Source organism: Mustela lutreola, chromosome 18, assembly GCF_030435805.1.
Source record: "Mustela lutreola isolate mMusLut2 chromosome 18, mMusLut2.pri, whole genome shotgun sequence".
Lineage (NCBI taxonomy): Eukaryota > Metazoa > Chordata > Mammalia > Carnivora > Mustelidae > Mustela > Mustela lutreola.
This window is the reverse complement of record NC_081307.1, coordinates 41,989,047-42,009,632: the sequence shown is the minus strand read 5'-3', so window position 1 is coordinate 42,009,632 and position 20,586 is coordinate 41,989,047. Positions and strand designations below refer to the sequence as shown.

The 20,586-nt window shown below is 51.2% G+C and overlaps 2 protein-coding genes across 5 annotated transcripts in view; one reads left to right on the top strand and one right to left on the bottom strand.

Annotated features, from left to right (window-relative positions):
* Nucleotides 1-257: 257 nt before the first annotated feature.
* Nucleotides 258-3,253, bottom strand: LOC131820401 (collagen alpha-1(I) chain-like). The gene is made up of 2 exons (XM_059155975.1): nucleotides 3,178-3,253; nucleotides 258-1,717 (listed from the first exon to the last, which is right to left on the bottom strand). Exons 1-2 carry the CDS (start codon nucleotides 3,251-3,253, stop codon nucleotides 258-260), a joined length of 1,536 nt encoding a protein of 511 aa, XP_059011958.1.
* FBXO25 (F-box protein 25) overlaps nucleotides 449-20,586 on the top strand; it is a 51,054-nt gene continuing 30,916 nt past the window's right edge. Inside the window, exons 1-2 of one of the 4 annotated variants that reach the window (XM_059156161.1) lie at nucleotides 449-611; nucleotides 8,304-8,444. In XM_059156161.1, the coding sequence (XP_059012144.1) occupies nucleotides 8,311-8,444 (134 nt within the window). In that variant the 5' untranslated portion in view covers nucleotides 449-611; nucleotides 8,304-8,310. The remainder of the gene's footprint in view (nucleotides 612-8,303; nucleotides 8,445-20,586) is intronic. The other 3 variants (XM_059156162.1, XM_059156163.1, XM_059156164.1) reach the window with 3 other exon arrangements.

The window sequence follows — 20,586 nt, the reverse complement described above, 5'->3', positions numbered from 1 at the left end:
GCGGGCCCCGCGGACGATCGCCCCGCGCGGGGACCTGGCCCGTCGGGCGGTCCGGACGCAGACAATGCCGGAGCCGCGCGCGGGGGACCGACGACCGCGGGCGCAGGGGCTCCGCGGTAAACTGAGGCTCGGGGAGCTGCGGGGAGCAGGCGTGGGCGTGGGCGTGGGCCCTGGGGCGGGGCGGGGTCAGCAGAGCCGAGGGGGGTCGCGGCCCGACGACCCGCCGGCCCCCGGCCCCGCCCCCCCACGCCCGCAGGTCAGCGCAGCGCGCCCTCCCACGCGCGGACACCGCCCCGCCCCGCGCCCGCGGGTTCGCGCGCCCCCGCACCCACTGAGCACGCGCAGGAGGAGGCGACGCGGGGCCCATTGCGCACGCGCGCGCCTCGGCCTCGGGAGCCCGGTAGCAACACGGCCACGCGGAGCCGCGGCTGCCAATCGGCGCGGCCCGGGGCGGGGCTAGAGGTCGGCGCTCCCCGGCCGGCGGCGGGCGACTTCCGGCAATAAAGCTCGGCGCCGCCGTCCGTGGGGCCCGAGGGCGTCTGCTCCCGCGGGGACCGAGGCGGCGCGCGCTCGCGGTGGGGACGGCGAACCCCCAGCCCTGCCCGCGCCAGGTAGGGTCGGGGGCCCGGGGCGCGCCGGTGGGGACCGAGGGCCCGGAGCCGCGCGGCGCGGCCTCCCCTCGGCCGCCGCCCATCCCCGCGCTCGCGACCCTGCCGCCCCGGCCTCGCGCTCCGCGGGCGCTGCCTTCGGGGCCGGCGGCGGTTCCCGGGGCCCCTCCCGCCGGCGCGGCCGCCCCCGCGCGCCCCGAGCTCCCTCCCCCGGGGACGCCCGCCGCCTGCGCCTCGCGGCGCCCGCCCGCGCCCCTCCCCTGCCGCCGACCCCCGACCCCGGCCTCGCCCGCGTCCCCCCTGCTGTCCGGGCCCCGTCCGCGGCCCCAGCGTCCTGCCCGGGCCGGGCCCTCCGGCCTCCTCTGCGGCTCCGGCTGCGCCCCCAGTGCCGGGCGGCGGCTCCGCTGGCCTCCCCGTGCCTGAGCCTTGGTCCCCAGCCTGTGTGGCTCCGGCGTCCTCCCCCGGCCTCGCCCGCCTCCCTGCGCCGGCCGCCGACCCGGGCCGCGCGTCGTCCTCCGCGCTGGGAGCCGCGGCGCTCCGCAGGCCTCCGCCGCCGGACGCGGGGTCGGAAACTCGGGGTGCAGAGAACACGTGCCGGCCTCGCCTTCCCGAGCTGCTCCCGCGCCCGCAGCCCCGGCCGGGGACGCCGCTGGCCCTCGGGAGAGCGCACCGCCCGGGGGCCCTGCCCGTCGTGGTCCGGGCTCCGCCGCGGGGAGGCCTCTGCGGCCGCGCGTGGGGCCCTCCCGGGGCAGCCCAGGACCCCGGCCCGCGCGCGGCTGTCCCTGCTGTTCCTGCGGGGTCGCGCTCCTCCGCACGGGCGGCCGTGCTCGCGTCCGACCCGCGTGACCCGCGATCCCGGCGGCCGGGGGCGCGGCGGAGCACGGGGCGCTGTGGGCTGGGGCCGGCGACTCCCAGCACGGGACGACGCAGGTTGATTGGCGCGGGCACCGAGGGGGTTGGCACGCGCGTGCCGTGTCCCTGCGGGCCCGGAGCGGGTGCGGCCGCGGCCTCCGGCTCCCCGGGTGCGCGGCCGCCGTCTCTGTGCCGGGGGCGCGTGTCGTCCGGGCCGCGGACCTGCCGGCGCCGTCTGCGCCCCCGCGAGTCCTGGCCTGTGGCCGAGCGCCCGGCAGGACAGTTTGTTGTGCGCACGTTGTCCTTCGGGTTCTGTATTTAGGCCAGTCGTTACTTTCGACGTGTTTAGTGACCAATACGAGGTGACCCCGAGAGCCCCACCGTTTTACGACCTTCCCTTTTCACGGGTGCCCAGGAAATGTCACAAACACGGGGAGAGAGCGTGGGCCCCGGACGCTCCAGAGACGAGACCCCGCTCGGCCGGGCGCTGGGCCGCACTTGGTTCTATAAAAGGGAGACTTAAGGCTGTAAAAGGGGGGTGTCGGGCACGGCTCCCGGGGGGCTCAGCGGGTTACAGCCTCTGCCTTCAGCTCAGGTCATGGTCTCGGGGTCCTGGGATCGAGCCCCGCATCGGGCTCTCTGCTCAGTGGGGAGCCTGCTTCCCCCTCTCTCTCTGCTTACTTGTGATCTCTGTCTGTCCAATAAATAAATAAAACCTTTTAAAAATGGGGGGTGATGGTAGCATTTTCTGTCCTTCGGGGAGGTTAGGGGCTGAGACCGTGCAGCCGGGCTGTTCAGAGGCTGGCCGGCCTCCCACCGGAGCGGCCGTGCGCTGGGACACACCGGCTGAGAAGGGGCGCTCCTGCAGGAAGGCGTTTCTTGCCTGGGTCTGCGTGTCTCCTCCTGGGATTTCTTCTGGGCCAGGCAACCTGGGAGGTCCTGGGCTCCCACTTCTCTGTGTGCACCATGAACGGAGGATGCGGAAGACTTTAGCCCCTTTGCTGGCTGACATCAGTTAACCTGAAATGTGCGAAAATTGCAAATCCTAGTAGCTATTGCGCAACCGAGTAGCCGCCCTTTGAGTAGCTTTCTTAAGTGCTTCATTTGAGGAGGAAGTTTTGCCTTTATTTTTTGTATTTCAAATTTTTCAAAACAAATGTGATTTTAACTAAAACTTATAAAGTTACAGCAATTCAGGTCTTTTAGCAAGGCAGATCAATAAATTTCCATAAAAGTGGTGGGCTGTTCCTCATTCCGGAGTGTAATAATGTTTTTTCCGTCTGCGAGTTTAGATGCTGGGAGTGTTTTTGAAAATTTGGTCCCAGGCATTTCAATTGCGCCTTGTCTTTTTTTTTTTTTTCTTGTTTTTCCCTGATGGCTTTTTGTTGTTGCTTATAATAAACGCTTCTACCAGAGTCTGCCGTAGTTCGTGAACTGTATGGAATTATAATTTCAGATAAAGCTTCATTACAATCCAGAGAACCTATGTCAGACCTATGAAGTGTGCACAGCTACGGCAAAACAGATCTTTTCGTCTGTGTTGGAGATATAGACCTTGGGAATGTTGTGTTTTGTGTCCGTGGTCTGTGCAGCTGGGCTTCGTTGCTTCCAACCCGTATAAATAGAAGCAGCCCTGAGCGCTCGGGCTAACCATGTGATTTCTCACAGGAGTTGCTGCAAAAGAGTTGATTATCTTCAAGCTGACTCTTAACTTCACGTGAAAACCTCGCGTAAATGTTCTGGGCGTTGCTTTGGAGGCCTGAGTAAAAGTGTCTTAAGCGGTGAGTGGGCATCGCGCCTACATGGACCAAGGCAGGGTTGCTGCGTCCTCACGTCGTAAGACAGGTGGTTAGCTGAGCTGTCGGCAGGAGGTTTCTGTTCCACGAGCTGTGCTTTCTGCCCCGGTTCTCCCACGCCCTTTACCACCCGGGACCTGGCAGGTCATCTGCAGAATGACACTGCTCCTACCACTACATTGCCTAAAAACTCTTAATCATCTGGAGAGGAAAGTGTGAGTTTCCTTATTTGCTCTTATCTATTTTTTCAAAATTTTAAAAAATTATAATTAACATATAGTGTAATTTTTGGTTTCAGGAGTAATTCAGTGACTCATCACTGACATCAAACCCCCAGTACTCATCACAAGTGCTTAATGTCCGTCTCCCACCCAGCGCATTCCCCACCTCTACCCAGCAATTTATCACTGGTGTTTACCAAAAGGATACAGAAATACAGATTTGAAGGGGTACCTGTACCCTGGTGTTTCTAGCAGCATTACCCACAATAGCCAAAATAGAAACAGCCCAAATGTCCTCCCACCGATGAATGGATAAAGATGTGGCTCTTGTCTTTAGTTCTTGGACTAGGTAGTACACCTTCAGGGAAGGGACATACAGCAGAATAACGTGCTGGTCTGTGTTTACCTGTTACTGGAGTAATCTATATCTGGTCTGTGTAGCAGTGTTCTGCGTGCTGGCCACTTTTTATAAAAATACCGGTTTTTCTGAATCCGTCGTATATGACATTGGGAGACACGCTGGCAACTGTCGCAGTTGGTCCTTAGACATTTTTCTCTCGTCTGGTTTTTATGAGACTAGATTACGTTTTAAGCAGCATCTTCCCCATCATGGTTTGCACCTGCCTTGTTTGGGAGGCGCGCATACTGTTGGAGACAATTTCAGATAACAACGGGCTGGATGTGGTAGTAGCGTCTGCATCTTAGGGTGATTGGTGGCCTGAAACAAGTCTGCAAGATGATACTTACGGGGCACCTGGGTGGCTCAGCAGGTGAAGCATCTGCCTTCAGCTGGGCGTCACGATCTCAGCGTCCTGGGATCAAGTCCCGCATCGGGCTCCTTGCTCAGTGGGGAGCCTGCTCCCTCTCCCTCTGACACTCCCCTCCAATTGTGCTCTCTCTGTCTCAAGTAAATAAATCTTTAAAAAAAACTTACAAAAATAGTGCTGAGATTTAAAAAATGATTCTGAAGTATCTTCTAAGATGAGAGTTTGAGGAGCGCCTGGGTGGCTCAGTGGGTTAAGCCTTTGCCTTCAGCTCGGGTTAGGATCCCGGAGTCCTGGGATGGAGCCCCGCATAGGGCTCTCTGCTCAGTGGGGAGCCTGCCTCCCCCTCTCTCTGTGCCTGCCTCTCTGCCTGCTTGTAGTTTCTGTCAAATAAAATCTTTTAAAAAACTATAATAAAATAAGAGTTTGAATGAACATGTGACTGTTAAAGATATTTTTCCTGGAAAACCAAGTTTTGTTAAGGATGTGAGCACTTAAAAGTTGACCCAGGAATGCTGTTGAAGGCTTAAAATTTTCTTCTAATTATTTTTGTTTCTTCTAAGCCAGTATAAATGTCTACTTAATAGCCTGTTTTTTGTTAGTTGTAATAGATATAGTTAGGAGATAATATTTGAACATTTCTGTCTCTCATGTACCTGTTAGAAATATTCCACATTAGCGAAATGCCCCAAGTCTACTTGGATGTGAGATTAATATGACATTATTATTTTTTTAAAGATTTTATTTATTTATTTGACAGAGATCACAAGTAGGCAGAGAGGCAGGCAGAGAGAGAGAGGAGGAAGCAGGCTCCCCGCTGAGCAGAGAGCCGGATGCAGGACTCGATCCCAGGACCCTGAGATCATGACCTGAGCCGAAGGCAGAGGCTTTAACCCACTGAGCCACCCAGGCACCCCCGAGATTAATATGACATTATTGAAAGTGTTTTTGGTTGAGTTGTCTGCTATCTTTTTGTGGCTAAATCCAATATATACTTTTCAGTTCTTACTGTACTAGCTTGTTAAGTGTTGTCCTCTCTCAATCATTCCTTTTTTTTTAATTTTTAAATTTTTATTAACATATAATGTATTATTTGCCCCAGGAGCACAGGTCTGTGAATCGTCAGGCTTACACACTTCATAGCACTCACGATATCACATACCTTCCCCAATGTCCATAACCCAACCACCGTCTCCCTATACCCCTGCCCCTGGCAACCCTCAGTTTGTTTTGTGAGAGTAAGAGTCTCTTATAGTTTTTCTCCCTCCCAATCCCGTCTTGTTTAACTTTTTCCTCCCTAACTCCCAAACCCCCCACGTTGCTTCTCAAATTCCTCATATTAGTGAGATCATATGATAATTGTCTTTCTCTGATTGACTTATTTCACTCAGCATAATACCCTCTAGTTCCATCCATGTCATTGCAAATGTAAGGTTTCATTTCTTTTGATGGCTGCATAGTATTCCATTGTGTGTGTGTGTGTGTGTGTGTGTGTGTGTGTGTATCACATCTTCTTTATCCATTCATCTGTTGATGGACATCTAGATCTTTCCATAGTTTGGCTATTATGGACATTGGGGCTATAAACATTCGGGTGCACATGCACCTTTAGATCTCTACATTTGTGCCTTTAGGGTAAATACCCAGTAGTGGGATTGCCAGGTCATAGGGTAGCTCTATTTTTGACTTTTTGAGGAACCTCCATGCTGTTTTCCAGAGTGGTTGCACCAGCTTGCATTCCCACCAACAGTGTAGGAGGGTTCCCCTTTCTCCGCATCCTCGCCAGCATCTGTCATTTCCTGACTTGTTGATTTTAGCCATTCTGACTGGTGTGAGGTGATATCTCATTGTGGTTTTGATTTGTATTTCCCTGATGCCGAGTGATATGGAGCATTTTTTCATGTGTCTGTTGACCATCTGGATGTCTTCTTTGCAGAAATGTCTGTTCATGTCTTCTGCCCATTTCTTGATTGGATTCGTTGTTCTTTGGGTGTTGAGATGATAAGCTCTTTCTAGATTTTGGATACTAGCCCTTTATCTGATATGTCATTTGCAAATATCTTCTCCCATTCTGTCAGTTGTCTTTTGGTTTTATTGACTATTTCCTTTGCTGTGCAAAAGCTTTTGATCTTGATGAAGTCCCAATAGTTCATTTTTGCCCTTGCTTCCTTTGCCTTTGGCGATGTTTCTCGGAAGAAGATACTGTGGCTGAGGTCGAAGAGGTTGCTGCCTGTGTTCTCCTCAAGGATTTTGATGGATTCCTGCCTCACATTGAGGTCTTTCATCCATTTTGAGTCTATTTTTGTGTGTAGTATTAGGAAATGGTCCAGTTTCATTCTTCTGCATCATTCATTCCTTTCTTAAAATATGCTCCTCTCTTGGCTTCCTACTCCCTTCCCCTGCCTCTTCGGCTCTTCCTCTTCCGTTCCCTCTCTGGCTCCTCTACCTCTTGGCCCTCAAATGTCCTGGTCCCTTAGAGTGTTTCCCTTGGCTCTGTGTGTTCTCTCCTGTGGTATCATTCCTGTGGCTTTGCTTACTGCCTGAATGCTGGTGAGTTTCCTGTCACGGTCTCCAGCCTTCCCCTCTCTTCTAAGCCGTGGCTCTGTTTATGCATTGTTTACCCAGTGTTTACTGAGCTCCTTTGTGTGCTCCGTCACCCATAGATTCTCCTGTTCAATTGTCTGGGGTGAAGCTAACACTGTATGTTCTAACAGCCTCCAAGGCTGTAATGTTAACGCACAGCCAGTGTGGAGAACCAGTGAGCAAGAGGAAGGTCACTCCAGGCAGTGGAAGAGCTAGTATTCGAGGTCTTGCTCTCACCAAATTGCGAGCTTTATAAAAGTAATAATATCTGTGTCCTCATTTTTAAGGTCAGAATTTTTACACCTGGATTCGCACACGTGGATTCCAGGACAGTGCCTATCGCCATGGGTTCAGCAAAGCTAACAGGCCTGTCTGAAACTGAAATCAGCATCTCTTAGGTGCCAGAAGCTAACCCGGGCTGTCTCTGGTCTCCCCTCACACATCCAGCCAGTGTGGCATGTGGCCCTGCCCGGTGGGCCTACCTGGGTTAGCTGAGCACATGGCACCTGGTCCCTTCAGCTCCACGCAAGGGCCAGACACACAGCGTGCAAGACGGAAGTCCTTGTCTGCTCCTGGACTCTGCCTCCTGAATACTTTGAGACTCTCTCCTCCAGTGCAGCCACACTCCGAGCTGGTGGCCAGTGTTCTGTGACCGCCAGTCCTCGCTCCTTCTCCCTCGGTGCCACCCCCACCCTGGCCAGCTCCAGCTTCCCTCCTCACAGGGGGACCCCCGAGGCTCCTGAAAGGCTTGACTCCCAACAGATCCTTTATGTTCTGAAGTCCCTTCCTAGGCCCCTCTCTGCCCTCAGGGGAAAGTCCAGTTCTTTGATCTGATCACTTCCTATTCTCACTTCTCAACATCTCATGCCGTAAGCTTCAGCCAAACTGAAGAGCGCACAGTGCAGAACAGGAGAATGTCTCGTATTCCTTTGCTTCTGATTTCTAGTGAAGAGCATCTTCTCTGGTGTGATGCTCCCTGTTCTTCCTCCTCCACTGACCCCTGCTGACTCTGCGGGGAAGAGCTGAGATGGTAGCTCTGCTGAGCCCGTCCTGACCTGTGCAGTGGCCAGCTAGTCAGTGTCTTGATGTGTTAGTACACATCGAGGTGCTGTGTGACCGCCAAGGTCTCCTGAGCATTTAGGGTATGTGTAGGCATTTAAGTATTAAGAACTTTATTTTTGGGGCGCCTGGGTGGCTCAGTGGATTAAGCCTCTGCCTTTGGCTCAGATCATGATCTCAAGGTCCTGGGATCGAGCCCCACATCGGGCTCCCTGCTCCGTGGGGAGTCTGCCTCTCCCTCTCTCTCTGCTTGCCTCTCTGCTTACTTGTGATCTCTCTCTCTGTCAAATATATAAATAAAATCTTTTTTTTTTTTTAAAAAAAGAACTTTATTCTTAAAAATTAATTAACAAATGTTCTAAGTGAAAGGAAACTTGTTAACTGCACATAAGTTTTTAATGTAAATTAATTCTTTTACAGGAGAACTATGCCATTTTTGGGTCAGGACTGGAGATCTCCTGGATGGAGCTGGATTAAGACAGAAGATGGCTGGAAGCGATGCGAATCCTGGAGTCGGGACCTGGAGAGAGAGAATAACCCGCGTGCTCTCACTCACAGCGTGTAAGTTACAGCTGCACAGACCCTGTCCTTTGCCTGCTGCCCACGTAGGGTGAACGCCTTGTCATTGGCTGAGTTCGCCTGTACTCAGGGCTGATGAGAAGCCATACATTATTTAGGGGAAGACTGAGCCTAGTAGATGATCTAGAACCTTCCCATAGGTGCCGCTTTCTTCTATTGAAGACATTTAATCCTTCCAATAATCTGAGAGAAGGGATTATGTTAACCCCATGTTCTAGCTGAGGAACCTCAGTATATCAGGATGTGGTTCTGGCGGTATACGTCCGAGACCTTGTGCAAGACAAATGCATTTTTCTCTCTTGGGAGCCTGAGTGGGTGGAGTGAGTTTGATCTGGGAAGGAAGGACATTCTGTGTGGCGGCTGTGCTGTCCCAAGAGCATAGTGTCCTCTGCTCAGCCTGTGGTGGAGCATCGCTCTCAGCGTCTGCGTCCCGGTCAGTAGGGTCGGAGACGAGGAGACGTGGTCACGCGTGCTCATACCTCAGTGGCTAGAGCACTAGACTCCGAGGAAGGCGGGGTTTTCTCTGTGCGGGGGAGCATCCCGATGACCCAGGCCGCACAAGCTCGGAAGCACGGCGTGAGAAGTGGCAGTCTGCCTCATTGGTGCTGCTGGGACGGCTGGAGAACTGGGAGGTCTCAGAACCTCTCCTTCAAGGTGTTGTGGGTCACGCAGTTGATTTTATTCTCTGTTTTTACTTGGCATTTGCATAATTACCAACTGGATTTTTAACTGATGGGCAATCTGATTTTTTTAATCACTTTATTATTTTTCATCATGGTAAGTGTACTTTTCAGTCCGCTCCCCTGCTTTCCCCGTCCCTCACCACCTCTGCTAACCAGCAGTGCATCTCTGTTGTCAGGAGGCTGCTGCTGGGTTTGTCTCTCTCCCTTCCTCCCCTCCCCCACTTTGTTCATCTGTGTTGTTTCTTAAATTCCACATATAAGTGAGATCTTAGGGTCCTTGTCTTTATCTAATTACATTCTGTGTAATCTCCAGTTCCATCCATGTCGGTGCAAATGGTGGGTGTTCATCCTTTCTGACGGCGGAGTCATATTCTTTTGTGTATATGGACCACATCTTGATCCATTCATCTGCTGATGGACATCTAGGTTCTTTCCATAGTTTGGCTATTGTGGACATTGCTGCTGTAAACATTCGGGTGCACGTGCCCCTTCGGATCACTACATTTGTATCTTTAGGGTAAATACCCAGTAGTGCAATTGCTGGGTCATAGGGTAGCTCTATTTTCAACATTTTGAGGAACCTCCATGCTGTTTTCCAGAGTGGCTGCACCAGCTTGCATTCCCACCAGCAGTGTAGGAGGGTTCCCCTTTCTCTGCATCCTCGCCAGCATCTGTCCTTTCCTGACTTGTTAATTTTAGCCATTCTAACTGGTGTGAGGTGGGATCTCACTGTGGTTTTGATTTGTATTTCCCTGATGCCCAGTGATATGGAGCACTTTTTCATGTATCTGTTGGCCATCTGGATGTTTTCTTTGCAGAAATGTCTCTTCATTCTGCCCATTAAAAAAAAAAAAAAAGACTTACTTGTTTTAGAGAGCGAGCACATGAATGCATGTGTTGGGGGGGCAGAGGGAGAGAATCTCACACAGACTCCCCACTGAGTTTGAATCCCAACAAAGTGTTCAATCCCATAACCCCGAGATCATCACCTGAGCTAAAACCAGGAGTCAGAGGGACGCGTGGGTGGCTCAGTTGGTTAAGCAGCTGCCTTCGGCTCAGGTCATGATCTCAGCGTCCTGGGATCGAGTCCCACATCCGGCTCCTTGCTCCGCAGGAAGCCTGCTTCTCCCTCTGCCTCTGCCTGCCATTCTGTCTGCCTGTGCTCGCTCTCTCCCCCTCTCTGACAAATAAATAAATAAAATCTTTAAAAAAAAAATAAAAATAAAAATAAAACCAGGAGTCAGATGCATAACTGCACCACCCAGGTGCCCCATTCCACTCACTTTTTAGTTGGATAATTTATTTTTTGGGTGTTGAGTTTAATAAGTTCTTTATAGATTTTGGATACTAGCTCTATATCTGATATGTCGTTTATAAATACCTTTCTCCATCTGTGGGCTGCCTTTTAGTTTTGCTGATTGTTTCCTTCTCTGTGCAGAAGCTTTTTATTTTGATATAGTCCCAAGAGTTTATTTTTGCTTTAGGCTGTCTGATTTTTTTTGACAGAAGTTTAGTAGCTTTAGCTTAGAGATAGGTTTTTGTAGTATTTAAAGCGGAAATTAATTTATATTTCAGATTATAGTAAAGATAACATGTTACATTTACTGAGCTTATAGTGTGACATTTCTCTGCCATTCTGAATTTTATTCAATATTCATGGCTGTAAATTTTATATGAGATTGGTAATTATGTATGCTACTAGTATTAGATGATGTTACACAGCTGTGGATTTTCGAAGTTACTTTTTATCTTACAGTTTTCATGGCAAATTATTTAAATTTGAGCTTGATCAAATACATCCAGAAATGTCTGGTGCCTGATGGACCCTGATGCTAACTGAATTGTGGGGGTCCTGCAGTCAGCGTTATGGGGGGTCAGCGGGCTGTGCGTGTCAAACGCCACTACCGCTCCTCCTTCACTCAGGGATTTGCATGTTTGTGGGTTTTTTCCTCATGCATTTTCCTCCCTCATCCCACACATCTTAAACATCTGAGAATTAAATGCCTTCTGTAGACACACAGTCAGAGAGTACAGTCAGACCCATTTTCTTTGCATAATAGACTCTGTGTCCGCCTGGCTCACTCCCCGCCCCTCGCCCCCATCACACTGCTTCCAGAGCCCCTTGAAGTCAGAAGCTCCGCTCACTGGTGCTTCTCCGCATGTGGTGGAAACTACCTGGTGCCCTTACTGACACGGCGGTCGTGCATCAGCCGTGGACCACCCGCCGATGGCGAGGCGAAGGGAGAGTTAGCACTCCGTCTTTACGATGTCCGATCTAGTAGCTGCTTCTTCCCTACTCCACCTGTTTTCTTTGTCTTTTTTCTTTTTTCTTTGCCCCTTTTTCCTCTTCCCATAAAATGTGTATCCAGACCTGTAGGGAGAAGCCACTGATGACCCAGAACTCCAACAAATGTCTGATATTTTTCTTTCTCTGGAGGAAAAAGCAATTTAATTTTGAACCTAAAATTTGATAAAATAAAACCATAGGTAACCACCGTTTCAAATTGCTGTATAAAATGACCTTGTCTTCCCCTGAATGTCTTTGACTCAAACAGCACTCCCAATTCTTTGGTTTAGGGTAGCCTTTCTAAAACTAGGAAAATTGCTGTAAAAATCATTTAGGCAATCAAGATTCTAACCAACTTTTAAAAAAAATTTTCAAATTTTTTTTATAAACATATGATGTATTATTAGCCCCAGGGGCACAGGTCTGTGAATCACCATCTCACCAACTTTTTTAATCTTTTTTTTTTTTGTAATGGGCATGAAAATAGAAGGCCTTTCAATATCCCCCTACTCTCTTTTCGCCTCATTTTAGTATTAAAAGTGCGGAGAAAATAGGTAAGAAATCACCCAGTTCAGCATGTTGGTTCAGGTAGCCAGTCGGTTCACACTTAGAATCCTGATTAAGCTGCTTTTCAAAGCAGCATTCATGATGTTTCGGAGGTTAGTGATGACAGAGCAAATGTCCATCCCGTTCTGATGGTTGGTTCTTCACGTGAGAGACGCGTGGGCTTACCCTGTCTCGTCCTGCAGAGCACAGTGTGCTCTCCGGGGGGTCCATATTTTTTCTAGCAGACGCAGACTGGTGAGGGAGGCTGAGTGTGTGCCCATCGCAGCGTCCATGCAGCCGGACGGTGGGGAGGTGCAGAATCAACGGGAGAGTAGCTAACGGACTGGACCAGGAGAAGGGGAGCACCCAAACAGACCTGGAGGCTTAGCCGTGGGGAGAACGTACTAAGGAGTAATCCGGCTCAGCCTCTCCCTCAGGACCTGGTTGGCATGTAGTTTTCTCCCTGGTGACAGTCTTGTATGATTTTTGCAAAGAGAAGGCAAAAGAGGAGTGTCTGGACACTGCACGTCTTTGAGATGTCAGAGCCTTTCCCATCGGTTGCACTGTTGTCAGGAACTGTAGTCTCGGGGGACTCCAGAGCCGGGAGGCCCTCCTCGTCCTGGGAGGCTGCAGTGTGATGGGGGGTGTGTGCTCAGCTCTGTTCTAATGGTGACATTTCTAAGGTTTTCTCCCTTTGTGGTTAGTAAACCTTTTCATTGCATTATTTTTATTGGCCTCTCCTTAACCATTGTTTCCAATCCAAGTTTGAGGTGTTTTTTTTTTTTTTTTTAATTTATTTACATACTTGAGCAAGAGCACATGAGCAGAGGGAGAGGGAGAAGCCGACACCATGCTGAGCCCTGAGTCTTATGTGAGACTTGAACTCACAACCCTGAGATCACAGCCTGAGCTGAAATCAAGAATCAGACGCTGCTCTGACTGCACCCCTTAGGTGCCCCCCAAGTTTGAGTATTTTAAGGCTGATTTTGCTCATTTGGTTCTCAATGGGCGGAGCATTGTAAATTTGGGGCGCCACAGGAAGTACCATCAACTCTAACAGTTCCCAGGGTATCTGAAGTTAATTGAATTCTTTAAAGAACATCCTTAAGTTGTGGGTACCCCCAAGGAAAAAGGAAAGAGGCTGTGTTTTTGGTTCCCTCATGAGAATGCAGAACGGTTCTCAGATAATGATGATGGGGAGGACTCATGAGGTCATCTGGGCCTTGAATAGGAGCTGGTCCTGTTGGCCACAGGGCCTGGGTGAGGAGACATTCCCCTGCGCCGTTATTTAGTCGGAGAAGCACCCCTGTCATCTGTGTTTTTCCCTGAGGATCTTCATTGGCTCAGCCCTCCTTGGGTTGTTTCTTCAGCGGCTGGAAAGAAGCCTGGAAGTCTATGCGCCGTAGAAGTGCGGTTCAGCTGTGTCCGACGCTGCGTTGAGTGTCTCGGGCAGCATTTGTTGTTACTGCCTTGTTGGGGAATGATGTCCTGTGGATCGTCAATGCCGGGCTGACCCTGTTTTCATATTGCATTTTCGCCAGTCGTAAAGCAAGAGGAGTACAGTCCTGTATCATGGAACAGGAAAGCCAGAGTCCTGTCTCGTAGGTCGCATCTCTTCCGCGGAGTTAACCAGCTGCGTCCCGCTTGTCTCGTCCGATGTCCGAGGGCCGTGCTGATGCGTTCTGAGCCGAGGCCGTTTATCACTCAGTGTGAGTTCAGAGCCGACCGGGGCGCTCACACAGCCTGGCCGCTTCCGGCTGGATCTTCATTCCTGGGCCTTCTTCTCTCCACTCCCGGAAGCCTGTCCCTGTGGTCTGACACCTTGAATGTCGGTGTCGTGGTCCTGAAACAGTGATTTCGACTGGCCTGTGCTCTCCCCTTGCGTCTCTGTGTCCGGCTTGCATTCTGTGACCTGTTGTTTTCAGCGATGCTCTTGCTGATACCCAAAGCTTCCATTCTGTTCCTTTTTTTTTTCCCCCAATAGACCCACTTAGCAGATTCTTAACCCTGACGTGAGCTGCCGGGCACTGGAAGAGGGGGAGGTCGCACTGGGGACCCCGCGGGGCCACTGCGAGTTCCCTCTTCCCTCCCTCCTTTGCTCTCATCAGCTCGCTCAGTGCGGTGCTCGCTCCCTGGTGGCTCGCCGTGCCCCCCATTTCCTCGTTCTTCCACCGATCCGGGAGACTCGTGCTTACTGACCGCCCGCTCCGTGCCCGGTGGCCCCCAGTGCGGCCCCCAGTGCTGCGCAGCAGCTGTGGCCTTGTGAGGGCTGCGGCAGAGCTCTTCCTTCCCCTGTGACTTCTGAGTCTCAGCGCAACCTGAGTGTGCGCTGCCCTGGGCGTCTGAAGACAGCAGGCTTGTTCCCAGAAGCCTGAAGCTCTGTTCCTTTCCTCTTTTTCTTTTTTTTTTTTAAGATTTTATTTATTTATTTGACAGACAGGGATCACAAGCAGGCAGAGAGGCAGGCAGAGAGAGAGGAGGAAGCAGGCTCCCTGCCAAGCAGAGAGCCTGACACCGGGCTGGATCCCAGGACCCTGGGATCATGACCTGAGCCAAAGGCAGAGGCTTTAATCCACTGAGCCACCCAGGCGTCCCTCTGGTCCTTTTTTCCAGCACACTTAAGGTGTTGGAATCGGACGCTTTGTAGGCTTTAACTGACTCCCTCATGGCCCACAGAGCTCAGTTAGCTGTCCCAGCCCCAGTGTGGACACCTGTGGGAGGAGGGCCTGAGACCGGATGCCTCGCTGAGGGGAGGGGGTGACTTGCAGGCAGGCAGGAAGGACACCACTTTCGAGTCCCCTCCAGGAAAGAGCCACTTACAGACAGGGGCCTGCATCTTCCTTTGTCCCGTGGGTGCATGGACAGATCCTCCATGAGCCAGCCCTGAGAGCCGCCTGGTTCTTACTGTACCGTTGCCCGTGCTCGGTACACAAGGTGTAGGCCCTGCTGGGCCAGCAGAACATGGAAACCCAAAACCCAGGCCCTGATGGAACTGTCATTCTGGTGCGACGGACAGAAGGGGACGAAATGTGCACAGTGCGTGGCTTGTTCCACGTGACAAGTGCTGCGGAGGGGACAAGCTCGTGTCGAGGGGGGTACGTGGAAATGTGGAGGGGGGCTCCCCGAGGAAGGGGTCTGCTGAGAGGAGGCTCCAGGGGGGCAGGGGTATGCTCAGCAGGGGCAGCAGGACACCAGATGCTGCAGTGAACCAGGGCCAGGCACGGGGACACTCTTCCTGTGCTGTGGGGATGTGGGCTTCTCCCCAAGGGAGGGGGCAGTCCCAGGTGCTCCACGGAGGGAAAGTCAGTTCAGGTCAAACTTTCACAGGCTCCTTCTGCCCGCCGTGTTAGGAATGGGCTGCGGGAGCAAAGACTCACAGTGATCCCCATGGCATGGGATGATGGAGGGGACAGGTGCAGGTTCTAGGGGAGGTGAGAGAGGTGGTCATGGCGTGGGGACAGTGGAGGTGTTGGGGGAGGTGACAAGGTGCAGGTGGTTGTGTGTGTTGCAGTTGGAGCTCCCAGGGCTGGCTGAGAGGTTGAGGGAATGCGTGTGCTGGTAAAGGGGAGGCGAGCAGGGAGCACAGGGGGACAGAGTTCTCCTCTTGTTCCCATGCACAAGACTGCGGAGTGCTGCCAAGTGGGTGCCCCCGGGGGTGGGCAAGCAGGGCGGGCGCGTGTTGCGTGTTCCGGTACGGTGGTCTCCGTGCATGTGCCTGACGTCAGGGTGCGTTCATGGGACTGCGCGTCAGCCTTTCTTGCCACTGTTGGTTGTGGAAGTCGTTCACGCCAGTGCCCGTGGACTTGCCGCATCTCGTACTGCGTCGGTCCGGGAGTTCTTCACCCAGGTCTCGCTGACCCCGTGTGTTTCCCGTTGTTTCCGTCAAGGTGCGCTGCTGTGACCGTTAGCCAAGTCTCGGGCGTGCAGCCCGGCGGTTCAGTGTTTGTACGCGGTGTGGAATGACCAGCACAGTCCAGGGAACAGGGGCCCTTCTGGTCCTTACACATTGTTTCTGGTGAGGAGAATGTGTAGGGTTTTCTCTGTCAGCAGCTCGCGAGTGTGTGCTACAGCATCCTCAGTTCCAGTCACCACGCCAGACCCCTGTCCTCCAGGCTCACCTTTTAAGGGGAAGCTGGTGAACTTTGACCCCCAGTACTCATTTGGCACATTCCCCGCCTACCGGCTCTGGTGACCAGCGGCCAGCAATCTCTCTGGTCTCTGTGTCTCTGAGTGTCACTTGTCATGTGTAGATGCACACAGAAGTGAGACCATCTGGTGTCTGTCCTTCTGCACCTGACTGATCCACTCAGCTCGGCCCTCTGAGGGGGCCCCTGTGTTGCTGGGAGTGCTAAGATGGCGTGCGCTTTCCCGGCTGAGTAATGCTCTGTTGTACGAACGCAGGCCCCGTCGTCTTTGTCCGTGTATCCATCGATGGACACTTAGGTGGTCCCCATGTCTTTGTTACCGTGCACAGGGCGGCAGTGATGGGGGGGGGGGACAGATGTGATTTCACAGCAGCGTCTTCATCTTCTCCCTGTGAATACCCAGAAGTGGTATGAGCGTGTCCACGCCGCCTAAAGCAGTCTACAGACTCGGGCCGTCCCTATCGAAATTACCGAATTTTGATATCAAAACAGAGCCTGGAGCTCGGGTCATGATCTCAGAGTCCTGGGATCGAGTCCCGCATCGGGCTTCCAGCTCCGCAGGGAGCCTGCTTCTCCCTCTGACCTTCTCCTCTCATGCTTTCTGAGGAAGCTCCGTGCTGTTTTCCAGAGCGGCCGCACCAGCTCGCATCCCCACCAGCCGTGCAGGAGGCTCCCCTTGCTCCGCAGCCTCGCCAGTACCTGTCGTTTCCTGACTGGTTGGTTTTAGCTGTTCTGACTGGTGTGACGTCGGATCTCGTTGTATTTTTTAAAAATTTGATACACATTTAAAAAATTGATACACATTTCTGATAATTATGATCACCTTTTCATGTACCTGTTGGCCATTTGTATGTCTCCTTTGGAAAAATGTCTGTTCAGGTCTTCCGCCCATTTTTTTTTTTTTTTTTTTTTTTTTTTTTTTTTAAAGATTTTATTTATTTATTTGACAGAAATCACAAGCAGGCAGAGAGGCAGAGAGAAAGAGCAGGAAGCAGGCTCTCTGCTGAGCAGAGAGCCCGATGCGGGGCTCGATCCCAGAACTCTGGGATCATGACCTGAGCCAAAGGCAGAGGCTTTAACCTGCTGAGCCACCCAGGTGCCCCCGCCCATTTTTTTTTAAAAGATTTTATTTGTTTATTTGACAGAGATCACAAGTAGGCAGAGAGGGAGGAGAAAGCAGACTCCCCATGGAGCAGAGAGCCCGACGCGGGCCTCGATCCCAGCCCCTGGGACCATGACGGGAGCTGAAGGCAGAAGCTTAACCCACTGAGCCACCCAGTCTCCCCAACTTATGCCCATTTTAAATTGGAATGTTTTTATTTTGCTGTTGAGTCTAAAGTTCTTTATATATTTTGGATACTAATTCTATATCAGGTTTATGATTTGCAGATATTTTCTCCCATTTACTACGTTGCCTTGTCATGTGCTGTGCAAAAGTTTCACTTATAACGACTCTGAAATTTGGTACCTACTTTTCCTCTGCTAACTTTGATTTATTCTTCTCCTTTAGTTCCTTGAGGTATGAAGCTAGTTTGAGATTTTTCTGGTTTTCCCACTTAGTCGTTTACCACTCTGAAATTCCCCTGCAGAACTTCTGTATGTGTCGCTGTGTTGTTTTCCATTTTCATTTGTCTCAGGATGTTTTCTTACTTCTCTTTTGTTTTCTTGTTAGACCCATTGGTTGTGCATTAATGGGTTGTTGTAACGCTATACATCTGTTAATTTTCCAGTTTGCTTCTTACTGCTTTCTAGTTTCATATCATTGTGGTCAGAAAACATATTTGATATCATTTCTATCTTCTTAAATTTAGGAAGATTTTTGTTTTATGGCCTAACCTGTGATCTGTGCTGGAGAATGTGCCATGCGCAATGAAGTAGGAATTTTGGAGGGAAAGTTGTGTGTGTACCTGTTAAGTCCTATCTGGTTTCATGTGTCCTGTAAGGCTGTTGTTGGACTTACTGATTTTCTGTGAGGGTTATCTATCCATTGATGAAATGAGGGTATTACATCCTCTGTGATTATTAGATCTGTTAATATTTTCTTTATTTCGGTACCTCTATGTTGGATGCAGAAGCACCTACAGATGTTGTATCTTCTTGTTGGAATGACCCCTTTATCTTTATGCAGTGACCTTCTGTGTCTGTTACTGTAGCCTTTGTCTTGAAGTCTGTTTCAGGAGGTGTATGGCACTACCGCAGCTTTTCCTTTGGGTCTCCATCGGCTTGCACGATCTTTTGTCCCTCACTCAGTCTGTGTGTCCTTCCTTCTTAAGGGAGTCTGTTAGGCCGCACGCAGATGGGTCTTGTTCTTTTATCCGTTTGGCCCGTCTGTGTCATGCGACAGCAGAAGTTCGTCCTTCCTCATTTCAAGTCATTGCTGATCGGTCTGGACTTACTGCCATTTTGTTCGTTTCTGGTAGTTATGTGTCTTTCTCTCTGTTTCTTGCTCCTCTGGGTCTTTTCCTTTGTGATTTGATGATTTCCTATGTTGGTATGCTTCCCTTGGTTCCTCGTAATCTTTTGGGTTTCCACAATAGGTTTTTGTTTCGTGGCCACCACAAGGCTCACATAAAACAGCTCTATTTATAGCCATCTGTTTTAATTGGATACCTTAAGTTGGAAGACATTCTAAAGCTTTATATCTTACCACCCCTGTTATGTTTTTGATTCCACAATTCACATCTTTTAATCTTGTGTATCTGTTAAGAAATAATTGTATTTTTACTGTTTTTTAAATCCTTATATTAGCTTTATTAGTAATTAACACACCACTTTTACAATATTAGAGTATTCTGGATTTTAGTATATATTTACCATTACCAGTGAAATTCGTGTTTTCTTTTTTCTTTTTTTTGGAAATTCATGTTTTCATATTTTTCTTGTTACTAATCAGTACCCTCTCGTGTCAGCTTGAAGAAGTCCTTTGAACACTTCTTGTAAGGCTAGTCTGGTGGCGATTAAATCCTTTAAATCTTGCTTATCTATAAAACTCTTTCTCTCTGCTCAGTTCCACAGGACAGCTTTGCTTGGGTAGAGGCATCTCAGCTCTTTCTTCCTTTCAGCACCGTGAATCTATTACGCCACTTGCTCTGGCCGGCACAGTTCCTACTGAAAAACCTGCAGGGAGTCTTAGAGGGTTCTCTTGTCTGCCGCAGATGGTTTTTCTCGTGCTGCTTAACTTTCAACGTTCAATTATAGTGTGTCTTGGTGTGGATCCCTTTGGGTTCATCTTACTGGAACTCTGAGCTTCCTGGGTCTGGATGTCTGTTTCTGTCCCCAGGGTAAGAGGTTCTCAGCCATTTTTTCTTCAAATGAGTCCCCTGCCCCCCCTTTCTCTCTGTTCTTCTGGGGAGCCTGTAATGAGAATGCAGGTCCCCTTGGTGTTCATAATTCCCTTAAGATCACTTAATTCTTTCTCCTTTTTGCTTCTCTGACTGGGTGGGTCCCGCTGTCTGTTGGACCCCTCGCCTGCTCTTGCCTTGAGTCTGCGGTGGGCCCTCCTGCTGCCGTGTGCGGTGCGGGGCTCCTCCTGATACCTCCGCACATTTTCTGTCTCTGCCCAGCCGTTCTTCCTGGGAGCTCAGGGAGCACCCGTAGGACCGTTACCTTGAACTCTGTCAGGTATTGAACGTTTTATCAGGTAAGTTACTTACTTTTGTCTCACTAAGGTTTGTTTTCTCGGGTTTGATCTTTTTTTTTTTTTTTTAAAGATTTTATTTATTTATTTGACAGAGAGAGATCACAAGTAGACGGAGAGGCAGGCAGAGAGAGAGAGAGGGAAGCAGGCTCCCTGCTGAGCAGAGAGCCCGATGCGGGACTCGATCCCAGGACCCTGAGATCATTACCTGAGCCGAAGGCAGCGGCTTAACCCACTGAGCCACCCAGGCGCCCTTGGGTTTGATCTTTTTATTTCATGCATACGACTCTGTTTCTTCATTTTACTTGACTCTCCCTGTGGGTTTTTTTGCATTAGAGGAAACCATCAGCTCTTAGGCCGCGTCTGGGCGATGCAACTTCTCAGTCAGCCCTGCCCTCAGTCTTGGTCACCTCGCAGGTCTTCATGACCGTCCAGGCTGTCTCTTGCTGCTTACGGGCTCCTAGTCCTTGAGAGTGCACCCAAGCCAGGCTGTGCTCCGGGGGCGGGTCTCAGGCAGCCCCCAATTGCGGCTGACGGGCGGCCAGACCCGTGGGCAGCAGTGTAGAGTACGCGAGTGTGACCCTGCTGGCCACCAGAGCCGGGAGATCTGACCGTGTCCCTGGTTGGCAGCCACGGAAAGCCGCCTGCTGGGTGCGTGGATGGGCTCCTTTCCAGATGTGGCAGGAGAGCACAGAGAGGTTCCCTCCAGTATGTGTGTAGGGAGGCCGTGTCAGTCAGCTCCAAGGCGTGTGTCAGATTGTAGGCCTGCCCCTTCACCCCACCCCCAAACCAAGGCCAGTGCCTTATAAAGAGCCAGGGAGCCTCG